This window comes from Lynx rufus, unplaced genomic scaffold, assembly GCF_022079265.1.
Source record: "Lynx rufus isolate CCGP_SWC_20201006 ecotype Redwood Valley unplaced genomic scaffold, mLynRuf1.p SCAF_7, whole genome shotgun sequence".
Lineage (NCBI taxonomy): Eukaryota > Metazoa > Chordata > Mammalia > Carnivora > Felidae > Lynx > Lynx rufus.
The window spans coordinates 59,712,045-59,735,403 of NW_025814889.1; the positions used below are offsets into that span (position 1 = coordinate 59,712,045).

At 39.0% G+C, this 23,359-nt stretch overlaps 1 protein-coding gene across 5 annotated transcripts in view; it reads right to left on the minus strand.

Annotated features, from left to right (window-relative positions):
* The window catches only part of ITPR2 (inositol 1,4,5-trisphosphate receptor type 2), a 500,503-nt gene that overhangs the window by 132,051 nt on the left and 345,093 nt on the right, over positions 1–23,359 (minus strand). For all 5 annotated transcript variants that reach the window (XM_047065390.1, XM_047065392.1, XM_047065391.1 and 2 more), the window contains exons 44-45: positions 21,738–21,833; positions 19,349–19,471 (exon numbers count right to left, since the gene is read on the minus strand). In XM_047065390.1, the coding sequence (XP_046921346.1) occupies positions 19,349–19,471; positions 21,738–21,833 (219 nt within the window). The remainder of the gene's footprint in view (positions 1–19,348; positions 19,472–21,737; positions 21,834–23,359) is intronic.

Below are 23,359 nucleotides of genomic sequence, written 5' to 3' on the forward strand. Positions count from 1 at the left end.
GGAAGTTGCCATTTTATTTATTGTATTGTATTGTATTGTATTGTATTGTATTGTATTGTATTGTATTGTATTTATTTTTAAGCAGGCCAATGCCCAGCAAGGAGCCCAAGGCAGGGCTCCAACTCATGACCCCAAGATCAAGATGTGAGCTGAGATCAATAGATGGATGCTTAACCAACTGAGGCACCCCCAGGAAGTTACCATTTTAAATCAAATGATCAGAAGGGTTTAGCAGAAAGTTAAAAGGGAGAAGAAACAGTAAATTCAACAACACAAAGCAATACTTCTTGACTTCAAAGCACAGCCATGAGACCCGTGTGGCTTGAGCAGGTAAGGAGGAAGGTAGCCAGAGAGACGGGTGAAGGGGGAAAAGGGGCCAGGTCATACTGAGAAGCTTTTGAGGCCAATGCCAAGATTTGAGTTTTACTCAGAAATTGGATATTGGGAAGTTATGAGCAGACAGATGACATACTCTACTTAAGGGCTAGTGCTGTCACTGTGTTAGAGAAGACATAAAGGCAGGCACAGGTGAATGGAAGCAGGGAGAACAGACGCTCATTGCAATAATCCCAGTGAGAGATGGCAGTTTGGGACCAGGTGGTGGTGAGGAATGTGGGCAGATTCTGAAACATATAGTGCAAGAAGAGGGATGATGCCAGAGATGGCTAGGGAGTAGGACTGCATAGTTAGCATCACGGGCTCTGGAGAGACCTGGGTTCAAATCCTTTCTATCCCACTTGTTAATCAAGCATCGTGGACAAAATAACAGCCTCACTGAGCTTCACTTTCTTCTTCAGCAAAATGAGGTTAATAACAGTGCTTTTTAATATTTACCTATGAGATGATTAGATGAGACATCGCACCTCGTACAAAGTAAGATGTTGCTAAATGTGAACTAACATAATAGAAAGAAGGAAGAGTAATCAGGAACATGACGTTAAAATGTCTCCTAAGTCATGCCAGTGGGTGCATACTCTGTTCTATTGGAAGCTCCTGAAGTGTTTAATGAAGAGACAGACACTTTTGAGAATAATCCCTTTGACTTCCCTGTGGAAAGTGACTGAAAGGACTCTAACCAGAGGCAAAGAAACAAGAGGCTGCTGCAGTTGTCCAGGCAAGAAACGAGGATGGCCAAGAGGAGGAAATGCAGAAAGAGTAAGAAGCGGGGAGGATCCCAGCGACATTCAGGAGGTAGAACCGAGGGGATGTGCTCTCTGGATGGCAGCCATGGAAGGGTCAAGACGAATGCCAGCTTTCTAGCTTGATAACTGGTTAAAGAACCATGCCACTCACTAGAAAGAGAGCTCACAGTAACTCTTGGGAGGGACAGATGACGACTTCAAGACTTAGCTTCCCTGTGCCACAGTGGGCTCAGATTGCCACGTAGAAGAAAGGAGAATGTCAGGGCCTTCGGGGGAAGCTAGCAAGGGCCTGGCTGCCTGTCACCACCAACACCAAAGCATTGATCTTTTCCTGATATGTGTGTTCAATTTATTGCTTTGGAAAACTTCTCCTCAGTTTGTGTCAATGTGGAACATGTGGGAGTGATCAATTTTAAAAACAAGTTAAATATGAGGCACTTCTAGAATCTGTGATGCAGTCAATAAAATTAGGGGCGACGGAGGGGAACAATTGCAAGGAAACCTTGCCCTAATAAACTGTTTTCTGTTAAGACTATAAACAGGTATGCTGTTTATTCCTTTTGGAGCTCATTTGTGGGCCCTCTTGCAGCATCCATTTAGAGCCTGATGCTGACGCTGTCTGAATTCGAGCCCTACCTTACCCTAATGAGCTTCAGGAGGGTTGATGCGCCTCTCCTTCCTGCCTCCGTCTCAGCAGTCAGAGCGGGAAGGCCTCACTGCAGCTCCCAAGCCCACTGACATTTCATTAGCACTGTTGCTGCGATCCCAGAGCACATCTTACCAGATGAGAGCCATGAAGCACCACCCAGGGTGGGTACAAGCTAAAACAAATCCCCGTCTGACAGAACAAGATGTGCTTTTGCAAACTGGAACCTGTGAGTATTTCCTATTGGCCCTTTACTGAAACTGTTTTTTGGTAAGGCCGCGGAGCTGAAAGGAAAGCAAGGATAAATACGAGGAGCCTTAGGACATCTTGGAGGACGTTTTAAACCAAACACATACCCACAAACACACACCACTTCTTCTGAAGAGTAACTGTAGCGTATTGAGGGTTATCAATAAAGTTGCTCAGCGGGACAACAGTGAATTGTAATGGCACCATTGTTTATATCTTGTTTTCCCTCCCCTCCATGTTTTAGAACTAATATTTCACTTCTGTTCTGCATAAGATTGGGGTCAGAATGGGACATTTTGGCTGAGGTGCTTTGAATCATTGCTCCTTTGACTCTAATGTACACTTTGGAGTGTATCTACTTTTTAGGTAGTAATCATTCAACCTCCTCCATTTGCTGCTGCCCATTTGGGGCCCCCAGCACTCAGTGTGGATTGCTCTTGGTAAGACTGTTGGTGACCTGCTGAGTGCCAAATCCTGGAATCAGATTTATGGCTGCACCTGTGTGTTGAATTCATTGGGGCCCCTGGTCCCACTCCCCTTTGTGAGTCTGCGTCCTACCTCACGTTCACATCCCGTTCCTCAGACCACTCATTCTCAACCCATTTCTGCAGGTTTCTCCTCCTCCTTTCTTTTAAAGTGTGATATTACTCAGAGTTCCATTCTCTTCTTTTTTGAACATTTTTTAAATGTTTATTTATTTTTGAGAGAAATAGTGTGAGCAGGGGAGGGAGAGAGAGGGAGAGAGACACAGAATCCAAAGCAGGCTGCAGGTTCTGAGCTGTCAGCACAGAGCCTGATGAGGGGCTCGAACTCACCAATGGTGAGATCGTGACCTGAGCTGAAGTTGGATGCTTAACTGGTGGAGATACCCAGATGCCCTCAGGGTTCTGTTCTTGACGGTTTACCCCTCTCTTTCCAGTGGCTCTTCCTAGGAAATCTCAACTACACCCACCATTTCCAACAGCATCTATGCTAACGTCTCTGTACATCGATGTTCCAAGCCTGGCTCTCTTTTCTGAGAATCAAGTACAATGTAATCAACTGCAAGTTGTACACCTCCAACCTAATGTCCCCTAGGTTCTCAGATACCAAAGATCTAGAACCAGGCTTCTCCTCTCCACACTGTACCTCCAAGCCTTTTCTATTTCCAATCTTGTGAAATGCACCATCATCTACTCACCCACCAACTCTGTACCTGGGAGTTATCCAAGACTCACACATGATTCCCACTCTCCTCATACCTTTCCCACTCATTAAATTGGCCAGGGATGTAGCCGTGCTTGGGTTAAGGAGGTGGTGATGGCTTCTCCTTGCCAAGATCTACACATCCTCCGGACCTGACCCTGCCTGCCTACCTCCTCAGCCTCATCTGTGTCCCTCTCCCTCTTTTGCCCAACATTCTGGCCTTCTCTTCATATTTGGCCATTAGAGACTTTACATATAAAGCAGTAGGAGGCTCGGGATTCTCACATTGCCTTATAGGGCCAAGGAATAGATGCCTACAAAAGAGTTATGGTTTTCATTTGTTTTGGTGCAAGTTTTTAAAAGGTCTCTTCCTATCACAAAATAGCAAAGATCAATTCCTATAATTTCTGAGAAAGCGTGGTTTAACAGAAACGAAAAGTTAGGTGATAATCAAATTAGCCTGATATCTGGAAGGTGGAAAGCACAAAAGTAGAAGGAAGGGAATGAAATGAAATAGCTGTATCTGGATCAGGTGGTCAGGCTCTCAGACAATTAGGGAAGGAAGCTGAGGAGGGAGAAAGTCTGGAGTAGCTTTTTTGAAACTTTTTGGCCTGCAGACAACTCGAGTAAAAATATCCAGGATGTATTGTAAAAAAAGCAATTTGGGGCTCTGACCCAGACCGACTCAAAGTCTCTGGGGATGGGGTCCAGGATTTGAGGCACACTACAATTTGAGAACCACTGCTTTTGACCTTAACTTTAACACACAGTTTGTCCCAAGTTGTATATCAGATGCAAACAGAAAACTACCTTTTCCCCCAGCTAAGTTTCTTCCAGTTTGACCCCTAATTCTCTCTCATTCCAATTGCTTCTGCCTTCCTGTCCCCCTCTTCTGCTTCTGCTACTTGATTCATACTCCTGTTTCATACTTGATTCATTCATTTGCTCAATTTGATGAATGAACATATGTCTGCCCCGTCGATTGCTTAGTCACTTCTCATTTATGATCAAACTCTCACTGTTCACAGAACACTGAAATCAGAGTCATAGCAATGGAAGGAAAGAATGGCCAGTGTGCTCTCTTTTATCCAGTCAGAAACTCTATGTCTCTGTGTGTGTGTGTGTGTGTGTGTGTGTGTTACACTCACATACAAAATGAATTAAACATTATAAATATAAACATGAAAAATACTTACAAACACATGACCTATTGATTCTTCTGCATAAAGATACTTCAATGTTTGGGGCGCCTGGGTGGCTCAGTCGGTTGAGCGTCCGACTTCAGCTCGGGTCATGATCTCACAGTCTGTGAGTTCGAGCCCCGCGTCGGGCTCTGTGCTGACAGCTCAGAGCCTGGGGCCTGTTTCAGATTCTGTGTCTCCCTCTCTCTGACCCTCCCCCGTTCATGCTCTCTGTCTCAAAAATAAATAAACGTTAAAAAAAAAGATACTTCAATGTTTTTCACATTTTTATTTATTATTGAGAGACAGAGAGAGACAGAGCATGAGCAGGGGAGGGGCAGAGAGAGAGGGAGACACAGAATCTGAAGCAGGCTCCAGGCTCCCAGCTGTCAGCACAGAACCTGACGTGGGGCTCAAACTCACAAACCACGAGATCACAACCTGAGCCAAAGTCAGACACTTAACTGACTGAGTCACCCAGGCGCCCCGTGCATAAAGACACTTCAAATGTGGGACACACGGGAAACTTTTTGACTGTGAAGATTGTAAAAATCATCTAAAGCAGGGTTTGGAAAACTACAGCTCATGGGTCAAATCGGACTTGCCACCTGTTGTTTTTTTAAGTGAAGTTTCACTTTAACACAGCCATGCTCATTTGTTTACGTATTCTCTATGACTGTTTTTACAGTCGAATGGCAAAGTTGAGTATCTACAGCAGAGACAGCCCAAAATATTTACTATGGGACCCTTTGCAAAATGTCAGCAACCTCTTTATAAATGTAATGCACACTTATGGTTTGCAGGTCTCATACAGCTAACAAGATGTTAAAATGACAGAAACAGAAAAATAGATACACACATACATAGGTTTCTAGAAGATAGGTTTTGAACCAACCAATTTTATATGTCTAAAAATGATTCTATTTTATCAATAACATAAATCTTAACAAGGGACTTTCCAGAAATTTCCCCCGCTGTATAATTTCATATAACTACTTGGTTGTGACGTAGAAGGGGGACTTTTTTGGTCTGGCCGAGGATAACTATTTCCCCTTCTGAAACTTGACTTTTTAGCCCAACAGTTTATCTTCCAGAATGATTTTGTTATAATGGTCTGTCATTTTTCTGTGCCTCTGTAAGTAATTCTGAAATTCAGAATGTACCAATAGCCACAAAACACAAGTGCTGAGCAAGCTCACTGCATTACTAGTAAGACTCACATCCCTATATGAGTCTCTCAGCTCTTAAACCAGAAGAGAATTGTTTTCATACACTAGCTTAATATGTTCTAGAACTGGATCTACTGACTAAAAGGTATTATTTGGATCTCTCTCATGGCATCCTGTCTTATACTTCTACAATGCGTCTTCAGGATAAAGTGTTAGCTGTATAGTTTATCTTTCTTACATTTATGTTTTAGCTAGAAAAACAAGTTAATCAATATGCATAGGCAGATACATGCAAGCACGTGTATAAACATGCAGGCCCAGAATATTACTTAGTGCTTTGATGTCAATGTTTTTATACTGGCTTATGTGTTTACTAATTATATTTTCTCATGGGTTCATTTTTAATTGATTTATCTTTAAACACTTGCTTAATAATGTCAGGGTATGAATTAGTGCATGAATAAAAGTACAATCATTAAAAGATCTTTTTAAGACTTTTAATACTTTTAATAGATCTTTTTAAGACTTTTAATCTTTTTAAGACTTTTAATACTTTTGAGTCAGTGGATACCTTCTAAAGCAGATTTCTGTGCCATTTGTTTTTGTGTTATTGTTTCAGCATTCTACAAAATCATTAATATCTCATTAATTTTATGGCACCATAAATAAGAACTAAGTACCCTAAGGAGCAGTTTAGCAGAAATTTATGCTATGTCACATTTCAATATATATTTACACTGAATTATTTTTTGGTACTTAAAGCCCTCTAGAATTTGCTAAGATGTGCCCTCCACTGCTACTTCTCACATCGGCACCACACTGTTTCCTCTGTCCCTTTAATGTAATGTCCCAGAGCATTTAACCTCCGCATACATATTATGGTGAATATTTCCTCTACTCATGCTCATTCTTTCCCTATGATGGAGAAGCCCCCCTCCTCACTTTTTTTCTGCCTATCTAAAACTCATCCATATGTAAGATTCATCTAAAATATCAGCCCCTCCACAAAGCCCATTACAGTAACTCCAGCCAAGATTAGCTATTTCCTTTTAAGTCATCTATGGTTCTCACTTGTTGACTGTAATAGTCACTCATCCACTTAATCAATCAAGAGTATTTGTCATATGAAACACAAGTATTATGCGTTTTGCAACACATTCATGAATAATACATAACACCCACTTTTACTGAATTCGGAGTCCAGAAGAGAAGACAAACAACTAAATAGGCCACAATAATTCACTGGTAGATGTAAGCACAGTGTGCAATGGGAACACCCAGGAACAGACGGGGTAAAGTAATGATAAGGAGCTCAGGTTCTGGAGTCACAGTGCCTGGATTTGCATCAGAGTTAGAAAAACTGGGAAATCTAGAGTTCCATTATGGATATGTAAAGTGTGAGATGCCTAAAAAGACATTTAGATGCAGATCTCAAACAAGCAGTTGGATGTACCAGTCCGGTGTTCAGAAGAGAGGCCCACGCCGAAGATATAAATTTGGGACTTATTGTGGTACAGCTGGTGTTTAAAGTCACGTGACTGAATGAGATTATCTCGGGAGTGAGTGTCAATTGAGGAGACAAGAGATCCATGGAATGAGTCCTAGAACACACTGACTAGAACACTTCTGACAGAAGCAGGAGAGAGCAATAGGAACCAGTAAGAGAAATTGACAGGGGCCAATAAGGAAGCAGAAAGACCAGGAAACTGTGCTGTGTGAAAGCTAAGTGGAGGAATCATTTCAAAAAGAAGAGAGTGACCCACTGTGTCAAATGTTAGTGACAGGCTAGATAAGATGAGGAATGAGAACAAATTAGATGTAACAAGACGGCAGTCACTGGTGACCTCACCATGAGCTGTTTTGGTGCCATGCTGAGGATGAAAGCCTGGCAGGGATGGATTCCAGAGAGAAGAGAAAGAGAAGAATTGGAGATAGCAATTGTGTACAATCTTTTGAGAAGTTTTGGTATAAAAGGGAGCAGAGTAATGGCCCAGTGGACTAGGGGCTTTAGAGAAGCAGATTTTCATGCTTGAATGCTGAGCAAATGATGGAATGATCGAGTATAGAAAGAAATTGTTCTCTCTCTATTCCTCTGGCTCTTCCCCTGTCTCTGCCACCAGCTCACTTTCCGAGGCCCACTCCTAACCTGACACCCCAGGGCACCCCAGATATACATATTCTACAGGAGCTGCCACACTGTGATTGTTTTTATGTCTCTCTGTAACGAATGGTAAATTTCATGAGGGTAGAGACTATATCTCATTTGCACACCTTAATCTTCATGTCCATGGCACAAATGATACCTGTGGATTATCTGCCCCCGAAAGGAGCAAATGATGTAGTCACAAGGAGAGACCTATCCCCATGAGAATGCAAGCTCATTGAGGGGAGGGATTTTCGTCTGTCTGCTCACTACTTAATCCCGAGCACGGAACAGAGCCTGGTTACAGCAGGTAACCAGTAAATATGCACTGAATAAAGAATGAATTAAGAATGAATTTAGCTGGGGAAAGTTATAAAAGGAATTCTGATGAGACTTAATGTCTATGGAGCACTTCCTGCGCACCAGGCTCCATGTAGATGCCGGACGCATGGGCTGTTGATCGAAAAAATTTTCAACCTTTATATTACATTAAAATTTTAATTGAAAATCTGCTTAGTTTTTTTACTACAGAGAATATATGGCAACAGGATACAACAAGATTTTTATTTATTTTTTTTAATCTGGTGTCTGAGAGGCATTTTTTATTTCCAAATTATACTAGTGAGAAAGGCCTACTAATCCCAACCTCTGTCACACCACCAAAAATTAATATTACTACATGAGGGTTCCCTCAATGAATTCCTCTTAAAATTAAGTGCAAAGAAATTTTGTGCTACACTAATAATCAACAGGAGTGGCTTTTTGTTGTTGTTTTTTTGCATTATATATGAATCATGTAACAAGTATTTCTCTTTGCCTTGGTTGCCAAGAAACAGAGAATAATTAATGCTCAAAGTAGCCTTAGTTAATAATCATGTATTTTATTACCTCAAACTGCTTTGTGAAGGCAACACAGAAAAATATCTTTTGGTAGGGGGAAAATAGTTGATCCTGAATTTTTTTTTAGAAAAGAATTTCTTTTAGAAAAGAAAACTTACAATTATGTTAAGTTTTCAGGCAAAGTTCCTTCAATTGCTTATATTTCTACATATCTGTTGCCAAGACTTAACAATAGTTTTTCTTCATGTAGCTGGGCAATTAAGGTTAGTCCATTTTCTGCGATTTTAGTAAAATAATCTCTTGACATTAGAAAAGGTTTTTTTTCTACTAAGTTTACATATTGGAAAGTTTCTACATTATCGAAGTCTCTCTACAAAGTGACCTTACATATCTACTTTCACAATGACTATTGTACTGTAAATACTTCCAGTTTATTTATACTCACTTTTGATTGTAACTCAGAAGTGCTGAACATTATTCATCCCCGAAGACTGAAAAACAGCTCTGTGCACTTGTATAAAATCTGGTGTGTTCTGTAGAACTGCTTAGAAAACACCGTCTACCATGCTGTCCTATGCCCTTACACAGTTTTCTTTTAGAATTAAATACCAGAAAAAAGTTGGCCATTAACGAACTGTATAGATGTTAATTGTATTGCACATGATTTTTCACTCTTGGTTACCAAGAAGCTCAGAGTCCTACTGATAAGCAGTAAGAATATCAGCCAAGACCCTTAGCATACTTAGATTCCTTTTCCTTCACAGGGCTTTTGATCTTGAATTCTAACAGTCTAATTATACAAGTGCATTTCTTACTTGACCTCAGATTCCTTTCGTGAGTAGGAAAGGTATAAATAAATACATAAATATCCAGTAGCTGGTTAGTTTCTCTGTTACATTATTTAAAACATAATCTAATCCGGTAAAAGAGCCATCATGGTCCAACTATTCTCTAAGTGTCCATAAAAGTCTCTGAAAGTTTACTCTGGAAACACAGTTGATGGATACCCCTCAGATTTTTATAGACAAGAAAGGTAAAGTCAGAGAAGTTGAGTGACGTAATCAGCTAATGGAGAAAATGGAGGGTGAATAACAACTAAGCTATTTGTATAATATTCTAGCCAACATATTACTGAGTTACAAGTGCCTCTGTGAGCTGAAAAGCCCAGCTGTGTTTTCTACTTTCTGCACTACAAGCAATAATAAAGATGAAGTAATTGTAAATCAGTTAAAACCCTTCAAAGATATTAAAGATGGAAGTTATGTATCCAATTACAAACCCATCCTTCTGTTTCTACAAATAAAGTAAACGAAGCAATGCTGATTACTATATATTAACATAACAAAATAGAAATTGCAAAGAGGTGAGTGGGGAAGTCTCTAAGGAAAACATTTTAAGTAGTCTGAGTAATATATACATTTCATTCCACTTCAGTATAAATTAAAATTTAGCTACTTAGAGTATGTATATGCGCATCCCTTAAAATGAATATAGCTCAAGCAATGGCAGCTCTGAGATCAAATACTTAAGGAAAAGAAAATGGATTAATGAGGACTATCAGGACATCCAGCAAATTCCTTCAGCATAACGTAACATTAAGAATCCTAGTCCTTGAGGGGCACCTAGGTGGCTCAGTCAGTTAAATTTGATTTCAGCTCAGGTCATAATCTCATTCAGGTCAAGATCTTATTCAGGTCATAATCTCAAGGTTCACCAGTTCAAGTCCCACAACAGGCTCACTGTTAGTGCAGAGGCCGCTTTGGATCCTCTGTCTCCCTCTTTCTTTGCCTCTCGCTCTCTCTCTCTCTCTCTCTCAAAAATAAATAAACATTAAAAAAAAGATTTGGGGTGCCTGGGTGGCTCAGTTGGTTGTGTGTCCAACTTTGGCTCAGGTCAAGATCTCACGGCTTATGAGTCCAAGCCCCACGTCAGGCTCTGTGCTGCCATTCAGACCTTGGAGGCTGCTTGGGATTCTGTGTCTCCCTCTCTCTTTGCCCCTCCCCCACTCTCGCTCTCTCTCAAGAATAAATAAACATTAAAAAATTTTTAAAAAGGGGCGCCTGGGTGGCTCAGTCGGTTAAGCTTCCGACTTCAGCTCAGGTTATGATCTCACTGTTTGTGAGTTTGAGCCCTGCGTCGGGCTCTGTGCTGATGGCTCAGAGCCTGGAGCCTGCTTCAGATTCTGTGTCTCCCTCTCTCTCTGCCCCTCCCCTGCTCACGCTCTGTCTCTCTCTCTCTCTCTCTCTCAAAAATAAATAAAACATTAAAAAAATATTTTTTAAATTAAAATAAAAAAGATTTAAGGGGCACCTGGGTGGTTCAGTTGGTTGAGCTTCCAACTTTGGCTCAGGTCATGATCAAGAGGTTCGTGAATTCGAGCCCCAGATTGGGCTTTGCACTGACAGTCCAGAGACTGCTTGGGATTATCTATCTCTCTCAGGCCCTTCCTGACTCACACTTTCGCTCTCTCTCATAGTAAATAAATAAACTTAAAAAAAAAAATTTAAGAACCCTAGTCCTTGAAACATGATGACTATTCCTACCATGCGTTCTCTCTCTCCTGAAAGGAAAGAAAGAGATACTGTCTTCTATTGGGGACAGTGTAACAATCCAAGGGTTTAAAATATGTTAGGAAATGCTATGTACTTTTCTGCATGGAAAAAAAAAATACATATAGAAGCACCCCTGCCTGATATCTCCAGCTTTCCTATTAGACTTTGAATTCAGTGGATATGGTTGAAATCAGAGCAGACATAAGAAGGAGCCAAGATATGGCAAAGGCTTTCTAAGTTGCTAGAATTCAGATTGATGCTGTAACATAACAATTATGTCACTCAGAAATAAATATATATCTACCAAACGTGAAATGTTAAGCAGAAAAATAATTGCTTCCACTGAACTTGGCTTCATGATCCTTACACCAAACTAACAATTAGAGAGTTCAATTTCAATCCATTTCCTGGATTGCATTTTTTATTACTCCCATTAACCATGAATTTGAGAGGTCATGTAAGTGGAAGTAATCCAAAGAGTCTTTGTTGCTTGGTGAAAGATATGTAGGTGCCCATTAAAGGATTTAAATCTAATATGTCAAGTATTTTTCCCCCAAGATATTTTTCTTTGTGGAAAGTTTCCTTTCATTTTTTTAAATGAGGCCTCATGGGTGCCCCGATTTGGAGAATCTACTACTAATTAAGTAGCCAAGACCTATACATATGAAACAAAGAACAATTCTAGGATGATATACAGCATAGGCTATTATGAAAGTATGTATGCAGTTTGGGGTGAACATTACAGCTGTAGGAATTCAATACAAAGAGAAGATCATTGTTGGTTGGATTCATCTAAGAAATGGGGTAAGTCCATCTCAATTTGAAACCTTAGAAAAACTAATGTAGTACTAAAATGAGTTTTAAGAGAAGGAGATATTTTATTAGTTCTGAGGTGGCATCATGAACAAAAGTAAGAAAAGTGCCTGGAAAATATTATAGGGCTGTGTCTATCTATGTAGAGTTTGCTGATATGATTGGTAAAGGGTGATCTACAGAATTAAAAACTCCATCAAAGTTGAATAAGATCTTGGCTCCCAGAAAGCTAATACCAGTTTGGTAGGATTATTTCTATTAATCCTACATAGTACCTGTATTACATAATAATAATATCAGCCTGCATGCATTTTTGCAAGAAATTATTCCCCCAAACTCATTTTGAGTATGTGCTATATGCTAAGGTGTAGCTGGCACAGGATGAGAAAAAAAATACTGCCTGTGCACACAGAATTTATATTCCAGTGGAAACATTTATCATTAGTTTTGATCATGATAAGGATGATGATGATAACAAGAAATTACATTTATTCAGCTTTTTAATTATAATACTGAAATTATAAACACTGACGTTTTAGAGTACATCATGTCTTAGTCATTAATTCATTCATTTATTCATTTTTCATTCATTCATTCATACATTTGTTAAACGCCTATAATCAAGGTCTTCACAGTTATCAAAGATGTTGATTTAATTCAAATGATTACAATTCATTTCTTATAAAGACATGAGCAGCTATCACACAAGAGCCCTACCAATTTTCCCCAAAGAAGTTCCTTCCTCTAAAATATCTATGGCGCATTTTTGCAGAACTTGTTGCCTCTGATGGAATGTCTTCCCCCTTTATCTATCCTTCAAGATTCAGTTCAAGTGTTGCCTCTTCCATGAACCCTCTCCTGACTCCTAGGGAAAATGTATTTTGTGCATGCTTCCATTTTAACAAAAACATATTAAATTATGATTTATCTATCCCCTGTTAGACAGAGCTGCGAGCTCTTAACTGCGAGCTCCTTGATGGCATCTTTATTCATCTTTCCATTTTAGCAACTGAAACGATGCCTAATGTAAGAGGTGCTCAATGAATATTCTTGAATGACTATCTTATAATAAAGGAGACTTAGGTGCACTGTACGTGATTATTATAATATTTGAGTGCTAACAGCTGGTTGAGGGTCTAGCCTCACAGATCTTCTGTCCCTCTAAACACGCCAAGCTCATTGCCACTTTCAAGCCACTCTCTGCTCTGGGATGTCCCCCACCCTCCCCATTTCATACCGCTGGCATTAGCTTTCTCACTTAGAGCTAGCTTCAATTTCAGCTCCTCAGAGAACACCCTCCTGATCCCCAATCTACAATGGCATTTCGCCACTGTCTTTCATCACACCCTGTTCTCATTCACCACAGAGCTTATATCACACTCTCCTGTCTTTCTGGTTTCTCTACTCTTCATTGCTCCCAGTCAGAATGTAAATTCCCTGAGAGCTGATCTCTTAGTTTCCACTGCTGTACTCCTACCATCTAGCACAGTGCCTGCCATCTAGTAAGCATGCAAGAAATCCATGCAATTGAATGAAGAATAAATGAGAAATTTGGATCCTCTTTTCCATAAGTGGCAAACTATGGCTCATGGGCTACGTTCCACTTGCTGGTGAGCTTTGTTTGGACTGCTCATGTTTTTTTTTTTTTTTTAAATACTGAATGAGTTGTCAAATTTAAAAATTAAAAGATTTTACATTTTTCAAAAATTTCAAAATTCAGGTTTCTGTTGAAATGTTGAAAGAAGTGGAAATCTAGGGCCTACAATCCCAATTGGAAAGTCAGCAAAGGTGAGTAATGGTTGCCTGCTTTGGGCGAGGATCACCAGACTGTCCCAGCCTCACCTGCTCCCTCAGCACTCAGTCACATGCCCCATCTGACCCTGAAGGTGGTCTGGATTTGGCCCTGACCTCTTCTGCTAAAGCTGTCTCTGTGACCCATGCTCTACAACACACTCACATGACTCCTGTAAACCCTGTCCTCATGGACTGCTGTTACTACTAAATCTGAGACTGTATCTTCAGAGATAACTTAGCATCAGAACTTACTTTTTTATTATTTCTGCATTATGACATGGAAAGATTATATAATCAAATACAAAACTGAATTCATTATATACCAGAAGAAAATCTAGGTGAGTGTTTAAGAGATCTCAACGTGGCAGAAGAAACCTATCATTAAAACATTAAAAAGCAGCTCAGGTCATGATCTCACGGTCCGTGAGTTCGAGCCCCACGTCGGGCTCTGTGCTGACAGCTCAGAGCCTGGAGCCTGTTTCAGATTCTGTGTCTCCCTCTCTCTGACCCTCCCCCGTTCATGCTCTGTCTCTCTCTGTCTCAAAAATAAATAAACGTTAAAAAAAAAAACATTAAAAAGCAAATTAATCAGGAAAAAGTAGATATAACTACTATGACTAAGATTTGTTACTGTTAATTAAAATTCACTAACAAAAAATGGACGCTGTCAGAGGAATGGATAAACACATTTTCAAATAATTCACAGAAAATAGAAATATCAAATAGCATTAAAAGATAGTCCATTGTATTTATAATCCAAAAGATGTGAATTAAAATGAGATTCCCTTTTGGGGCAACTGGGTGGCTCAGTCGGTTAAATGTCCGACTTTGGCTCAGTTCACGGTCTCACGGTTTGTAAGTTCAAGCCCTGCATGGGGCTCTGTGCTGACGGCTCAGAGCCTGGAGACTGCTTCGGATTCTGTCTCCCTCTCTCCCTCTGACTCTCCCCTGCTCATGCTCTGTCTCTCTCTGTCTCTCAAAAATGAATAAATGTTAACTAAATTTTTTTTAATGAGATCCCTTTCATCTATAATTGGTTAACTCATTTAACAAATATTTGCGGAGTGGTCACTATGTTCCAAACACTATAAGTTTGGCAAATATTTTTTTAAACGGTAGTAATTTTAGGATTCAGTAAAATTAATACCATCACACACTGTGAAAAACAATTTTATGATATGCATCAAGAACCATAAAATAGTTCCTATCCTGTGACCTAGTAATTAAACTTCTTGGAATTTATCCTAGGGAAGTAATCAGTGTAGCAGACAAAGATTAATGTATGAGGATGTTAATCATAGCATAATTTATAATACCAACACATTAGAAATCTAAATGTCCAACAATAGGAGTGATTAAATAAATTATGGTACATTCAAATGATGAATGATTATGCACACATTAAAATTATGTTTTCAAAGACCATTTAGTGACATAGGAAAATGCTTACTAAAACTTTTAAAACCTATATTTTAAAAATAATTTCATATAGCCAGTTATAATGATCCATTCTTTCTTGCCTCATGAGACAGAAGTTTCTCCATATAAATCTTAGTTCTGGTAGTTATTAAAATAGAAGGTCTCGCATGTTCACTGCAGCATTATTTACAATAGCCAAGATATGGAAACAACATAGGTGGTGGTGTATATATTTACACAATGGAATACTATTTAGCTCTAAGAAAGAAGGAAATCCTGCCGTTTGCAACAACCTGGATGGACCCTGAGGGCATTATGCTCAGTTACATAAGTCAGAGAAAGACAAATATCATATGATCTCTTACATGTGGAATCTAAAAATGTGGAACTCATAGAAACAGTGTAAGTATGGTTGCCAGGGGTTGGGGGTGGGAAAAATAAGAAGATGTTGGTCAAAGGATACAAATGTACGGTTATAAGATTAACAAGTCCCAGGGATCTAATGTATAGAGTGGTGAATATAGCTAATAATACTGTATCATATACTTGAATGTTGCCAAGAGAGTATACCTTAAATGTTCCCAGCAAATAAGAAATAATGATGCAATGAGATGAAGCTAATGGTTGGTGGTAATCATTTTGCAACACACAAATGTGCCAAATCAACACATTATACACCTTAAACTTATACAGTGTTATGTGTCAATTATATCTCAATAAGTTTGGGGGAAAATAAAATTTAAAAAATTTTCAGACACAAAAAACAGAAATTGCTACATGGGATCAGAAAAGCAATATGGTTTAATACAAGTTAAACATATGCAAAGCACTGAAGAATGTCCTAGATTGCAGGTAGTGACTATTCTGTAGAAAGAGAGAAATAAATGGGAGAAGGAACAGGAAGAAAGCAAAATATAAAAGAACAAGACCACAGCAGAAAGAAGAGACAGAAATGCATAAGGAGAACATGTGGAGGACAGAAAATCAAAAAGGACACATAGCTGAATTTTAAGGAAATTCTCTGCACACACCATAGTATTAGAACTTAAGAAATTCCCTTTTTGATGTATTTATAGTATTATGTAGATCAGACAAGACACTTACAAGAAGCATTATTTGTTTCTTGTAACACCAACCACAGGAAGGGCCAAAAAGGATGTCATGGCAGAAAAGCAGAACTACCTCACTACCATGAAAAGAATAACAACAAAAATTGAAAGTCTCAGTGCACCAAAATAAACTGTCTGTACAAAAGATGATTATAGTAAAACAAGGAGGAAGTTGAACCTTGGTTTTAGAATTACTGAACTGTGCAAAGGCAGAAACCAATCTGCATGGTCATCAGTGCTCAGGAGGCAAATCATTCCATGTCCACAATGAAAGCACTGAAACCTGGGCTCCACCAAACCCTTGGAGCACAGCTACATGGCTCCTCCTGAAGCCAAGTATACACCCCCTGCTCTTTGCATTTGTGCTTCGGTGAGGGAGCTGTTTGGGTAACAGATTCATAACGCACTTAACCAAATATAACATCCAAGCCTAGAGAAAGCTGAAGGAGTCACTTGTGGAAAGATCAAAAGAGCACAGAGGATTCTCTTCTATGAGTGAAAACTGAATTTTTCATTAAAAGATGGTGGGAAGAGTCACCCAAGAGAATGCATTTAAAAGTAATAAGGTAACAATGTTCTGCGTCACTGTAACTAAATAAGAGGACAGTTGCGTAACCCGACACTGTCAGTTGTACATACCCCGTTCCATATATTTTGCCACTCCTACCCTGTTTTGAGTTCCTAGAAGAATGTGCACGGATTCTCGTTTCATATTTACTCCTAACAATTTAATCACAAGGCTTAGAGTGTTCAGCAATTCAGAATCTCCTTCCCTTTACCCCTCTGATGTACTCCCTCTTCCTGAAATCTGGCTTCATTTATGTATATCCACACTGTACCATCCTGGTTCTGCAAACTATTGCTTTTTCAACGTTTTGGTTTTGTGAAATTGAGAAACCTCTACATATCCATGCAAGCCATTTTCACATCTGTAATTTTATCTCTTTGTTTCAGTAAGTTGTTTTTATCCCCTTGTTCCCTTTTTTTTTTTTTTTTTTTACTACTTCCGAACTCCCACTTTTGGACAACTCCACCATAATTTTTGAATCTAAGCTATTCTCTTCAAGAACTGTCATAAACTTAAATCCATCAAGACCATTGACCCTTGCACCACCTTCGCTTTTAACATTGTTTGTATTTTGTGTCATTACCTTTCAATCTGTGACTAGCTCTTGCATTCTTTATTCTCATTCTTCATTCTTTTCAACATCCCCCATAGCCTGTTTTTAAAATTTGTATTCTCTACTCTTATACTTAGTCTGCTTAAAAATGAACTGACCTAGAAAAGTCTCTTCTTGACCTTGACATTTTTACTACTACACACATTATACTGGTAATCTGAGGTTGCATTTTTAAACCTGCTCTTCATGGATCTGGGTGATTGGTTCAAACATCTGCCATTCTACTGGTTCCAAGGCTGCCTTAGCTGGTCTGGTTGTTCATTTCCCATTGAAAGGCTGCAAGGTCAGGACTTGTTCGTGTAACTGCTCACTCGGGCAGAGGGGACGGCCTCTCCAGACAGAGCAAAATTAGCCTTCAGTCAAGAGCACATGGGTGGCTGGACTCTTCTACTTCCTTCTTCTAAAATTTTCACTGCTCACTCTGGCCCATTCTTCCTTGTTGTTTTCCTTCCACCATGCTACAGCTTGTGAAATAACTCCTTGCCCATGTCCATGTTGGGCCATCAGGTTTCTCTATTCATTCTAGTAGCCAATTTGATTTTCATTCTCAGCCTGTGATTTTTTTTCTTTCCATTCACATTCAATCTTTAGTCACTGCTTTTCTAGACTGACTCAATTCCTATCATCTGAATTTCTCTTTCTCTCAAAAACACCTTTTCCACATCCTAAACCTCTGTGTTCTACTTCCTTCAACTTGCCCTTCATTCTGTCCTTCATCCTTCAATACCTAAAATTCTCTTTTGTCTTTCTAGCTATAATCTATCTGCCCTTACCTGTTTCCATTCTATATATGCATTTTGCTATACTATGAGAGACCCAAAAATCTTGTCAGTGATTGAAATGTATTAAAAAAAAAAACAGAGCAACCTCTTTTGCTAATATATCCTAGAATGTGACACCTTCCCAGAATCTTTTGTAAAAGTTATACTCAAGTTTACGTATATTAGATAGTTATACAAAGAAGAGAAGGGCAAGAAGTGTCTAAAGAGCAACCTTTCAACACCTTAAACTTACATAGTGCTGTATATGTCAATTATATCTCAATAAAACTGGAAAAATAAAAAAAGTAAAAATAAATAAATGTACTCAGGATCTTACTTTATATCTACCAATGTCTGTTCAATTAACTGTTAAGGTGTATGGGAAGAAGGAAGAGGGAGAGGTTGACAATGTGAGAAAATGACTGGAGAGAAAGACTGGGAAAGTCCAGAAAGTTAGGACTTTAACCTGTAAAAAAAAAAAAAAAAAGAAGAAGCTACTATGGAAAAAATCAAATTGGCATTGTGCATTCAATATTTTTAACTTTTAAACAAATCTGTGTTAGAAGATGCAAATTTCAAGTTGATCTTCATGTTAATAAAATTAAATTCATCAAACAACACTTACTAAGCACCTATTTTCATGAGGTACTATAAAATGAAAATGGTTCCTCTAAAAGAATTTAAAATTTAGCCTAATATCTGTTAGAAGTCCAAGGGAAACTAATTACAGGCTGATACTTACAGCTTCTGTATGAAACATGCCGACCTACAACTCCAAGAGGCCAAAAGCCATCCTCAAGGTTTATCCTGATTAGACCTGAACATACCCCCTTCCTTCACACTATCTTCTCAGCCTCTCCTCCTCTCTCCTTCAAACTTCCATTAGTTGCCATGGTTTTCCTATTTTTCAGGCTCTGACCTGGGACTGTTTCCTCCCTCCTGGCCCAGCAGTTTTTGGTGGCAAGTATCATTTTCTTGTAGAGCCCCTAGCATAACTCCCGGAACACAACTGGGCATTCTGAGAGCATTTCCTTCTCCTTGGCCCAGAACAAGGGGGCAGGTGCTGAAGAAATGAAGGGACCAGAACATGAAAATATAACAAGCCATGGCACAAAACACAACTGTTAAGATTAACAAAATAATATTGGACATAAAATGTGATACCTGATGGGCCAGAATATAGATATTGTGTCCAACATCTTTTGGGGAAACACCGTCATCTCCTCCATCATCATCCCCATGGTCACATTCCAATCCTTGGTTATAGGCGTTCTTCATCACATCCACCTATCAAAAAAACAAATAGGAAGAACAGGCATTTTACGTTGTCTATGAGGTATAATGAAAAACTGGAACACTTCTGGGGCACCTGGGTGGTTCAGTCGGTTAAGCGTCCGACTTTGGCTCAGGTCATGATCTCACAGTTCGTGGGTCTGAGCCCTGCATCGTGGGCTTGAGCCTGTTTCAGATTCTGTGTCTCCCCCTCTCTATGCCCCTCCCCGGCTAGTGTTCTGTCTCCCACTGTCTCAAAAATAAACATTTAAAAAATTTTTTATTTATTTATTTATTTTTTTTTTTTTTTAACATTTATTTATTTTTGAGACAGAGAGAGACAGAGCATGAACGGGGGAGGGTCAGAGAGAGAGTGAGACACAGAATCTGAAACAGGCTCCAGGCTCTGAGCGGTCAGCACAGAGCCCGATGCGGGGCTTGAACTCACAGACTGTGAGATCGTGACCTGAGCTGAAGTCGGCCGCTTAACTGAGCCACCCAGGCGCCCCCAAAAAATTTTTTTTAAATAAAAAAATTTTAAAAACTGGAACACTTCCAAAGACTTGAAAACTACAAAAGAACTATAAATGAAAATGGCCTTAGAAATCATCTTTATTTAAATAAACATGAACAATATTTTCTGTCTTCCTTGAACATTTTTGTTTTGATGTTTGAATACTGACAATGCCAAAGTTCCAATGAATTAGGCAACTCTAGAACCCTGAGACACATCCATTATTTATTAAGCTTCCACTAGGTACAGGGACAAATGGTGCTGGACGTCGTCCTCTGTAGTGAGGACCCAACAGTGGGTACAACACAGTATATGCTCTCAAGGAACTTACTGTCCAGCAGGAGAGTCAGTACATCAAGAGGTGAACACAACAGTTCTACAGCAGCGCTAAGTGTGAGGCACCTAGTGAGCACACAGTAGGGACACGAACTCAGGCAAGAGACTGATGGGGGGGTCACAAGAAGGAAGTGGATGTTGAGAATAAGGTGTTGTAGGCAGAGGGCTATTGTACATTGCTGCTGTTGAATGAACATGTAACTCTTAGCCCCATTTAACCATAAGAATAGAGAATGTCTTGGTCCTCTTAGTCCACTACCTACAGATATGAGGCTCTCAGTAAATATATGTTAAATAAAACTGTATCTTACATTTTTATCTGCCCTCCTCAACTTCATTCCTCACTATTAAAGAGAGAGCAATGTTTTTGAAACCCCATGGTTTCAAGGACAAAAAGGGAGAGGCAAACCAAGAAACAGACTCTTAACTATAGAGAACAAACTTATGGTTACCAGAAGTGAGATGATGGGGGGCGGGAGGGGCGGTGAAATAGGTGGTGGGGATTAAGGAGGGCACATGTCATGAACAGCCCTGGATGATGCATGGAATTGTTCAATCACTATATTGTGCACCTGGAACTAAAATAACGCTGTATGTTAAATATACTGGAATTAAAATTAAAAAAAAAAAGCCCAGTGCTTTTAAAGCATGCTGATATTACTTCATAATTTTTATGTTACAAGCGAGGAGGAAAATATAACTTCTACAATAAGAAGACACACTAATGATCTCTGTGGAATCCCCAGTCAAGTCTTCAGATAATTTTCTTTAGGCCAAGCATGGTGTAACATTTCAATGATACAAACAAGCACAGAAGGATTTGGTTTTATTCTTATTGTTCAGAAGAGATATAAATAAAATTTTCGAGGAGTACAAACATTTCTCAAATATTCCAATACACAAACTAAAGAAAACTTGCTTTTTTTTCTGGCAAAAAGAATTTGCAGATAGTTTAATAGACTGTGACAGTTTGATTAAGAAAAGTACTTAGAGGAACATCTGGGTGGCTCGGCCAGTTAACTGTCCAACTCTTGGTTGTGGCTCAGGTCATGAACTCACAGTTTGTGAGATTGAGCCCCACATCGGGCTCTGCACTGACAGCATGGAGCCTGCTTGGGATTCTCTCTCTCCCTCTCTCTCTCTGTCCCTCTCCTGTTCATGCACTCTCTATCTGTTTCTCTCACTCAAAATAAATAAACTTAAAATAAAAGAAAAGTGCTTAGAGTGGATAAAACCAATGAAGTAAGGACCCAAATCACAAAGGCCTTTTGCATCATGGGACCTCCTGAGTTACTTTTAAAGGTAGGTTGTGATGTGCCATCATGCTTGGTAGAGCAGTGAAAGCCACTAGACTTGTTTCATGACATGCATACTACAAATTTGTCCCTTTTTGGATGCACACTATTAGCACAGTTTCAAAAGTTTTCTTACCAGTTCCCTGGGTCTCATGTTAAAAAGAATTCTTTCCGCATTCTCACTGTCGTGTCTGCTTTCCATGATGGCCAGCAAAAGCTTGGAGGCATTGTTCTAGAGATACAGATTTAGTTAATGCACATGAAAAGTCTATTTCATGGATTAACAATCCCTGCATTTGTTTTGATTGACATTACCAGGAGAATTTTTTAAAAAACAAACACAATTTTAAACTGCTAATTTCATTTGGCTAACTAACATTTTAAAATAGAATGTTTAGCCACCTGGGTGGCTCGGTCAGTTTAGCATCCAACTCTTGATTTGGGCTCAGGTCATGATCTCACAGTCATGGAATCCACCGAGCATGAAACATGCTTAAGATTCTCTCTCTCCCTCTCCTTCTGCCTCTCCCCTGCTCACCTGCACATGTGCACATGCATATGCTCTCTCTCAATAAATAAATAAATAAATAAATAAATAAATAAATAAATAAAAACAAAAAAATAAATTAAATAGAATGCTTTACTTCATTGTCAACATGAAATAAAAATAATGAATCATGAGAGCTATGTTACAAAGAATATTTTAAATATTGGTGAAAGGGTGTTTTAAATACAAAATTGACTTCGTACGTAATGCATTAAAATATAGTATTTTCCTTCACTATTTTCTAAATAGGCATTGCCATGATGCCATTTTAATAAGAAAGTAAAGTGAGGGGTGCCTGGGTGGCTCAGTCGGTTAAACATCTGACTTCAGCTCAGGTCATGATCTCATGGTTCGTGGGTTCAAGCCCTGCGTTGGGCTCTGTGCTGACAGTGCAGAGCCTGCAGCCTGCTTTGGATTCTGTGTCTCCCTCTCTCTCTCTGCCCCTCCCCTGCTCTCTCTCTTTTTCTCTCAAAAATAAACATTTAAAACAATTTAAAAAAATGACAGTAAGGTGAACCAGTAGCAACGATGTATTTTATAGAAATGGTATATAATTCAAAGAATTTAGTGTAATAGTTTGTAACATGTTAGCATATTAGCATACCAAAACTTTAAATAAATTTAAGCAATAATTGCTGAGAATTAATCTAAAATTCTAAATTCACAAGTTAGAAGTAAAATATAAATTTATTGATAATAGTTTATTCGTCTCACTATATGGCAGTATATATGCATCATGTTTATCATCTGGGTTGTTGAAGAATATCATTTTCTAATTTTGTTTAATAGAGACTAAAAATAGTTTATGTTGTCTTTAATGTTCCATTTTGGTTTATAAATATGTATTCTCAAACATTTAACCTATGGATTCCAAAAATGTTTCTGATATAGTTGATTTATGATCCAAAGAATTACAGAAAGTCTTATTACACAAAGCACAATATCCTCAACATGTGGGAAGATGTTTCTTTACACTGTTTTCAATAGCACCACTCCAGAATTGTGGCCACCTGTGAAATGATAAAAACCACCTGGGAGATATTTCTACAGTGTTTTTGCAATATTTATTTAGATAAAAATCTCAACCTCCACACACAATCTTTGATAGGAGCACAAGAGAAGTAGAGTCAAATGGCTTTAAGATGTTTCTCAGTGAGTCAAAATTAACATCTTACGGGATAAAAACTTGAACTGAATCAGTTGCTTGATGT